This window comes from Salvelinus sp. IW2-2015, linkage group LG27 (genome assembly GCF_002910315.2).
Source record: "Salvelinus sp. IW2-2015 linkage group LG27, ASM291031v2, whole genome shotgun sequence".
NCBI classification, from domain to species: Eukaryota; Metazoa; Chordata; class Actinopteri; order Salmoniformes; family Salmonidae; genus Salvelinus; species Salvelinus sp. IW2-2015.
The window spans coordinates 7,512,506-7,521,674 of NC_036867.1; the positions used below are offsets into that span (position 1 = coordinate 7,512,506).

Below are 9,169 nucleotides of genomic sequence, written 5' to 3' on the forward strand. Positions count from 1 at the left end.
AAAAGTGTATTTCTCTCAAATGTTGTGCACAAATTTGTTTACATCCCTGTTAGTGAACATTTCTCCTTTGCCAAGATAATCCATCCACCTGACAGGTGTGGCATATCAAGAAGCTTATTAAACAGCATGATCATTACACAGGTGCACCTTGTGCTGGGGACAATAAAAGGCCACTCTAAAATGTAAGTTTCATCACACAACACAATGCCACAGATTGGCATTGCGTGCAATTGGCATGCTGACTGCAGGAATGTCCACCAGAGCTTTTGCCAGATAATTGAATGTTCATTTCTCCTAACATAAGCCCCCTCCAACATTGTTTTAGAGAATTTTGTAGTACGTCCAACTGGCCTCACAACCACAGACCATGTGTAACCACGCCAGCTCGGGACCTCCACATCTGGCTTCTTCAACTGTGGGATCGTCTGAGACCAGTCACCCGGACTGCTGATGCAACTGAGGAGTATTTCTGTCTGTAATAAAGCACTTTTGTGGGGAAAAACTAATTATGTTTGGCTTGGGCCTGGCTCCCCAGTGGGTGTGCCTGGCTACCAAGTGGGTCGGCCTATGCCCTCCCAGGCCCACCCATAGCTGCACCCCTGCCTAATCCATAGATTAGGGTCTAATGAATTCATTTCAAATAACTGATTTCCTTATATGAACTATAACTCAGTGAAATCGTTGGAATTGTTGCATGTTGCATTTATATGTTTGTTTAGTATATATGGAATAGCTTTTTCACATATGAAATAGTATATACGTTATGTCCACAATATGTATCTTTGAATGTATGGCACTGTATAGCTTTGCAATAAGGCGTGACATTGGAGTGAAAATCCTTCTTCTCATCACACCCCCTCTCCCTGCTATTTAAATATTGTACTTTTGGTAATTGGAGGTCCCACAATGAAATCAATTCAGTGGGTGATAACAGATTTCACATCGCGTTACCCATTTGGCTTTGAGTAGCCCCCTTGTGTGGAGACAGCTAAAAATATTCCTATTCATGCATCATCAATATCTTCATTACAAGAAAGATGGGAGTCAGGTTGTATTTGCAGTTCCTCCGTAATGCCTCTTGACAGGGTATCATCTTGCCTATGTCTGTGACACATAGCTTTTTTGTCTACTGTGTAATTTTACTTTTGCCGACGTGCGAAAAGCCTTTCTGTACCACGCCACGAAGCCAGAGTCGTGATAAGGCCTAGAATGATACAACTGACCTTTTTCCAATGACAAAACAGCAAGTAGAGACAAAATACATGCACTTTGTTAAAAACTCACAGCATTTAGGTTATAACACACTAAATTTACAGTATGGGCTTCATGAATACGTGCATTGACAGAACGCAGTAGTATTTTTCCCAGTAATTGACTTGTATGCTACGTAGTTTATCCTCACTGTACCAGTTTGTTTCAGAGTGCTGCATGAATATTTATCTACAGTCTATAACTGTTGACTGGGCATTTTCTGAATGAAAGCGAGCTCTCCCACATGGAAAGAACTTGAAGCGATCTCTCGTGTTTATCTGCAAGGAAACCTGAGAACTTAACACAAATAATTTAACACTTCACAGAGTGCCTTCCTCCGGGGTTTGGTTGATGATCACTTTTAGTTTATTGTGACTTGATTTAGGAAATTACCGGCCACATCCTGTGACTTAATATTGGGTGAATTACGCTCCACTGGACTCAAATCTAACAGTACAGTTGGATGAGGGGATGGAGAGAAACAATTGATTATTTTTGCTTTTCCTCTTTAGGCATTATATGCAAACCATTTCCCTGGGTACACACTACAAAGTGAATACCAAGCATCTTTGGGAACAGAAAGATGGCTAGACGTATGGATGTCCACGGGCCGTTGCCTGGAGAAATATTAGGATGCACCTTCGCCTTGTTTGACTCTTCTCACACTGACAAAGGGACATGTTGTGTCTTTAGCCGTGTGTGTGTGTGTGTTTGTGTGCACGTGTGTGTGTGTGTGTGTGTGTGGTGTGTGTGTGTGTGTGTCGTGTGGTGTGTGTGTGTGTGTGGTGGTGTGTGTGTGGTGTGTTGTGTGTGTGTGTGTGTGTGTGTGTGTGTGTGTGTGTGTGTGTGTGTGTGTGTGTGTGTGTGGTGTGTGTGTGTGCTAAGTTTGAGATGGTAGGGGAGACTAGAGCCCTGTTGAGAAAGGTCTTATGTTCTCAGTCTTGTCCTAATGTGGCGTTCCAGTTTTCCATGCCAGGTCATTACTGGCCCAGCACACCCACTCTCTCCTCCTCTCCATACAAACTCTCCATCTGTGGCCCTCTATATGAAAGAGAATGGCTGAGCAGGAGCAGGGCTGCACTGGGGAGAGAGAGGTGCACTGTGGAGAGAAGCTGAGCAGGAGCAGGGCTGCACTGGGAGAGAGAAGTGCACTGTGGAGAGAAGCTGAGCAGGGGGAGGAGGGGCTGCTGAGAGATGCGAGAGAGAGGCCTGGTGTGTGTGTGTGTGTTTGTTGTTTCCAGGCCCTGCACTCTCCTGCTGTCGTCTTTCTAAATCTCTCTTGTGTCTCCCTCTCTCCCTGTATATCCGAGTATACACTGTATATACTGTATGTGTGATGTTTTTTCCAGGCCTGTGCTCTCCTACAGAGGTGCTGGCGGTGGCGGCACCGGCAGTGGTAGCAATGGTGGGGCTGCTGAGCGTACACATTTGGCTCTCCGCATGATCCCGTCAGAGCTGGGCCTGTCACCGCGGCGCTGGGGCTGGCGCTCCTCCTCAGCAGCAGCAGCAGCACAGCTCTGCCTCATTATGCCGCTCCTGGCTTTGATCTGGTTTGCGAGGCTCTACCTGCATTACTGCAGCCAGTGGCTCTTCCTCCAGGCCATCGCAGTTCCTGTCAACAAGTGAGTGTGCTTCCTTTGATATCCTCCTCTCTCCGAGGAGGTGGAGGAGGAGAGTGATTGTGTGTGTGTAGAGAGAGTGCATGGGAGAGGAGAGAAGAGGCGAGAGCTAGCAACAGTGGCAGTGGAGTGTGTCTGTGTGTGTGTGTGTGTGTGTGTGTGTGTGTGTGTGTGTGTGTGTGTGTGTGTGTGTGTGTGTGGTGTGTGTGTGTGTGTGTGTGTGTGTGTGTGTGTGTGTGTGTGTGTGTGTGTGTGTGTGTGTGGACACACACATAGATGTACATAAGTACTCACACACTCCCTCCCACTAGATACTGTATAAAAATCTGCCCATTACCAGTTTAACAAGACTTGCCTAAGCATTAATGAAACCATGTGGGAGAATTCATTGATTTCAACAGGCATTCTTGCGTGTGCATTATTTGGAAAGAATGTATTGTTTATTATTTTGTAGACAGTATTTCATAATAAACAAAGTAGGATGCCATTGAGAGGCTGTTACATCTCAATAGCACATGGTGTTGATTTAGTTCATCACATTAAAAGCTAGACTGTGAATATGCTTACAAGCATTAAATCATAGAAAAGCCATCTGACATCTGACAGAATACGGGAAAAATGTGCATGAGTAAAAAAGGAGTGGAAGGAGGGGGGATGGAGGAAAAAAACATGGAAATCGAGGGGGTCACCAGCCACCAACGGATGACAAGTTCCACATGTCTGGCCGCTTCCTCCTCTGAGCATTTCTCCCTGTAATGGGCAGTCCCCAGCTAGCTCTCTGTCTCCATCTCTGACAGTCTGGGGATGGCCAGCGTGCTGACAGCCTCCCCCCAGCCCCACCCCCTGTGTCTAGCCCCCTGTCTCACCCGATGCCCTCCCCCAATAGTGCCTCTGGGACATCAGCGGGCAGCAAAGCGGGCCCTTCATGAGCGAGACACTCTCACTCAGGCCCCACGCGGCTCTCCCATCACCCCCAGCACTCTCACGTACACACACACACACACAGACTGTACACACACACACATCACCAGTCAGGTGGCCAAGAGCCACTTTGCCAGCATATCACACCACCACCTCACAGGCCCAGTCATTAAAGAGCACCACATGCACATTAGACATTACACCACTCTGTGGCCCGCTCAGAGTACTAAATCAGTATTATTACTCCCCATTTTATATGGAAAGTCTTTGTCAACATTCAACAATATATCTTTCTGTAAAAATGACATTTGTAACACCTGGTACAAACCACAGATACGGTATATTAAAATACAGGGATAGGGATATAATGACTGTTTATAGAATTGTAAAGTTGCCATGGAATTTGACTTAAACTGAAGATGGAAACCTCTAGACAGGTCAGGACAGAATTGTAGACAAACCAAAATACATGAGCGTAGCATATAGACGAATAGATGAATTGTTGAGAAGACAGAAAGCGATAGTAGGTTTAGCAGTGTTGTGTTGGATCAGAAGGAGTACAAATGGACCATCAGTGGGAGTAATGGCGAGTGGCTGAGAGTGGGTTGTTTCTCTTAGCGARTCACATGTGAATTAATGGGCAAAACAGGCACCTCTTTACTCACACAAGCACTACTCGCAGATGGTAGATTAAGAAACTCATGAGCCATGACGTACAGTACATCTTATCTTACCTTTTGTTATCGAAAACTACAGATTCACAACACTTGAGTTGCATGCTTAGTTTTATAGAATTTACTATGAATTGATTGGTACTGTAGATCCATCATCTTTTGTCGCAATGTACTTTATTCATCATGTGATCCCCATCACAAACGGAAATTAATCGTTTTTGGTTATGATGCACACAAAAACACTACTAGTATGTTCTTTATACAATATATATTTAGACATAAATGTTTTGCTATTTCAGTGTGCTATCACATGTATATGTGTCCTGTCTTAGAGTGGATGGAGCGCCCCAAAGCGCTGATGTAGGCTAACACTTCTCTTGTTTTCCTCTACCCCCCCTTCCAGATTCCAGTTCCATGCTCACACCGTGGAGCTGGTCTACCAGAATTCCTTGCTTCATACCCGCGAGGAGTTGGCTATGGTCGTGGTGGGACCTCTGACCTTGAACGCCGTAACGTTGCTGCTGCTCCTGATCAGATGGGGCTGTCAGCTAGCGTTTGGCTCACTCCCCTCCTTCACGTCAAACTTTATCATGGCTTTGGGAGTGTGGACAGTGCTGGACCCGCTGGCGGTCTTTGTCGTGGATGCCATCCTGGGGGTAAGTCACTTAAAATAACTTGGACACTTGTGTTCACTTTTAATGGGAAGTTCACTTTATCTTAGCAAAGTGACTTTAGAAGTTAGAAAAAAAGCACACACAAGGTTAGATCCATGTCTTTTTGCATCAGGGATCCCGTTTTGTCTGTCCGAAAGAACGCCACCGTCAGATGACTTTCAGTTGTTTATGCGGAATGTGAAACCATGACATAGAGGTTGATAAGAGGCTATTTGAAAGCCACACAGTGTATATGTGTATTATTATTTGGCCTGGTATTTGATCCATCTATAATTTCAATAACCACCATGTACCTCAATGAACATAAATGATAATCCAAGGTGAATGTCCAGTTTGTGTCTAATATACATGTGTACTGTCCAATCATCTCCTATGGTTAATCATATGGTTATTAGTGAAGAGATATTAGCACAGTATAATATTTCCTCACATAATGGAATACCACAGAGGGCCTTGACAAATGCATGTCCAACCAAACACTTTCCCTGGTTTTCTCTTTGTCAGAGACCTCTTATATTACCTGTAGATTACACTGTAGATGTACTGTACTGTCCTTTGCTTCAATGTATTTAATCCAGTGTATATACAGCGCATTCGGAAAGTATTCAGACCCCTTGACTCTTTCCAAATTTTGTTACTTTACAGCCTTGTTCTAAAATTGATTACATCAAAAAATGTCCTCATCAATCTACACACAATTACCCATAATGACAAAGCAAAAACAGGTTTTTAGAAGAAAAAAAACTAAAAACAGAAATACCTTATTTACATAAGTATTCAGAACCTTTGCTATGTGACTCGAAATTGAACTCAGGTGCATCCTTGAGATGTTTCTACAACTTGATTGGCGTCCACCTGTGGTAAATTCAATTGATTGGACATGATTTGGAAAGGCACACACCTGACTATATAAGATCCCACAGTTGACAGTGCATGTCAGATCAAAAACCAAGCCGTGTGGTCGTAGGAATTGTCCGTAGAGCTTCAAGACAGGATTTTGTCGAGGCACAGATCTGGGGAAGGGTACCAAAACATTTCTGCAGCATTCAAGGTCCAAAATAACACAGTGGTCTCCATCATTCTTAAATGGAAGGAGTTTGGAACCTCCAAGACTCTCCCTAGAGCTGGCCGCCCGGCCAAACTGAGCAATCGGGGGAGAAGGGCCTTGGTCAGGAAGGTGACCAGTGGTCACTCTGACAGAGCTCCAGAGCTTCTCTGTGTAGATGGGAGAACCTTCCAGAAGGACAACCATCTCTGCAGCACTCCACCAATCAGGCCTTTATGGTAGATAGACCAGATGGAAGCCACTCCTCAATAAAAGGCACATGGACAGCCCACTTGGAGTTTGCCAAAAGGCACTTAAAGGACTCTCAGACCATGAGAAACAAGATTCTCTGGTCTGATGAAACCAAGATTGAACTCTTTGGCCTGAATGCCAAGCATCACGTCTGGAGGAAACCTGGCACCATCCCTACGGTGAAGCATAGTGGTCACAGCATCATGCTGTGGGGATGTTTTTCAGCATCAGGGATACTTGTCAGGATCAAGGGAAAGATGAACGGTGCAAAGTACAAATAGATCCTTGATGAAAACCTGCTCCAGAGCTCTCAGCACCTCAGACTGGGGCAAAGGTTCACCTTCCAACAGGACAACGACACTAATCACACAGCCAAGGCAACTAAGGAGTGGCTTCAGGACAAGTCTCTGAATGTCCTTAAGTGGCCCATTCAGAGCCCGGACTTGAACCCGATCAAACATCTCTGGAGACACCTGAAAATAGCTGTACAGCGACGCACCTGACAGAGCTTGAAAGGATCTGCAGAGAAAAATTGGAGAAACCAAATACAGGTGTGCCAAGCTTGTAGCGTCATACCCAAGAAGACTTGAGGCTCTAATCGCTGCCAAAGGTGCTTTAACAAAGTACTGAGTAAAGGGTCTGAATACTTATGTAAATGTGATATTTCGGGGGGGGGTTTATGTCAAACATTTGCATTTCTAAAACCTGTTTTTGCTTTGTCATTATAGGGTATTGTGTGTATATTGATGAGGGGAGAAAAACAATTTAATACATTTTAGATCAAAATGTGGAAAAAGTCAAAGGGGTCTGAATTGTAGGCTCTATGCGTGTTCAGCGTCTGTCCTACAGTGCAGAGTCTCCTGTTGCGGATGCAGCCAAGCTCTACTGGCACTTCTACCGTACCGACCAATCAGGGGCAGCTGGAGTGGTCATCACCCTCTTCCTCTATGCCATCCTCTTCCTCCTCTCCACCACCATCCTCTACCTCTACTTCCTCAGGTCAGCACAAACATGCAGAGGCATTATGCCCAAAGAAACTAATTTAATGCATTTGTAGGATACAATATAGAATATAAAGTTGATTTAACTCTGAATTCATTTTAATATTGAAATTGGCCATCGGTGCTGATGAGGATAGACATAAGAAACACGGGAAAAATGGGACTCGCTAATGCCAATGAAATATCAATTGAACAGCACTGAATGCAGTACTACGCTATGAGCTTAATGTGTTTTCATACACATTACTAGGGTTTTCATGGTGTATTTATTGTAGTACTGTAGTGCTATTATAATAATATTGGCATTTCCCACCATTGCTTTCAGAACCCATGTCGTAGTTGACGTCTCAGTTCCTCGAAACAGCCCGTTTCTGAACTAGAAATGGATCTTGCTCCAGACCTGTCCTGTCACATTGGGCTTTCGTGTCGACTTTGAGTCCTCCGTCTCTGACCTTCCTAGTGGCTGAAAAGTGTCACAACACTGGGGAAGCACACAGGAAGAGCGACTAGCGAATTAGGAATTATCATTGGGGTATTTTTAGATGGTCCAGCCTATGGGGACACCCTGCCAATGAAGAGTAAAAACCCTCTAACACCCATAGTCCTGTCCACTAATTCCTATACCCGCTCCCAAATAACCAACCCCCAGACCCCCTCAATCCGTGTGTGTGTGTCTGTGTTTTCACTCAACAATGTCCACAGAAAACAAGTGTTGATCTAATCGGTTGTGATTTTAGAGTCTCATGCAATTACTAATGCAGTTATGCRTTAAGCGAACTGCCACACAAGGTTGTCGAATTGAACGCAGCTCCATAGTCGGTATGGATAGTCGGAGAAGATGTAAAGCATGGCTAATTCGGAACTAGGTAGATTTGTTTTTACATAACGTGAGTATGTAACATCCTTGCATTATACGATTAGTTGATATGGTGTATGGTGTATGTTTCATCTTTGTGCTGTATCCATATTGAAGGGCCTGCTGCTATAGTAGATGGACAACGTTTGAGCTGCTCATCAGATGAAGTCTATCAGATTGAGGTCACCCCTGCTGGAACGTTAGTGGAACGTTAGCGCTAGCAGTGTTTGTGTTTATGTGGTGATGGGGCTCTGCAAGCCACTTTAGCACTTATCTCTCCCATGAGTTGCTCTGTCCTGTGAAGAAAGCAATGCTCCAATCTGATTGGCTCAGAACAACAGCCAATGAGAGTGGTTCCTTTCAATGGATGTTTTATTAAGGAAGTTGGGGTTTGATGGTGATTAGTGATTATTGCAAGCTGAAGATGTGTTTTATACAACATGTACTTGTAGGCCTGTTGTACCCAATTTTCCTACATTTTCTTCTCCTATTTTTCCTTCCCGAAAGGCAATTCTCTTTTACATAATCGAAAGAATCAGTTGTAGGCCTGATTTTGGGGGAGTGGTGAACAGTAAACTCACGGGGAACAGAGGACATAAGAATGAAAACAGCAAACAGTCCCGTATGTATCGACACGACACAGACACGGAAGACAATCACCCACAACAAAACAGTGGAGAACCCTACCTAAATATGACTTAAATTAGAGGAGAACAAAAACACTGCCTCTAATTAAGAGCCATACCAGGCAACCAAAACACATAGAACAGATAACATAGACTGCCCACCCAAAACACACGCCCTGACCATAAACACATACAAAAACAACATAAACAGGTCAGGACCGTTACAGGGGGAGAAGAACACAACATGACA

At 44.3% G+C, this 9,169-nt stretch overlaps 1 protein-coding gene across 1 annotated transcript in view; it reads left to right on the forward strand.

Annotated features, from left to right (window-relative positions):
- ofcc1 (orofacial cleft 1 candidate 1) overlaps positions 1-9,169 on the forward strand; it is a 122,019-nt gene that overhangs the window by 75,201 nt on the left and 37,649 nt on the right. The window contains exons 21-24 of the mRNA XM_070435674.1: positions 2,215-2,227; positions 2,562-2,873; positions 4,869-5,121; positions 7,272-7,435. Of these exons, the coding sequence (XP_070291775.1) occupies positions 2,215-2,227; positions 2,562-2,873; positions 4,869-5,121; positions 7,272-7,435 (742 nt within the window). The remainder of the gene's footprint in view (positions 1-2,214; positions 2,228-2,561; positions 2,874-4,868; positions 5,122-7,271; positions 7,436-9,169) is intronic.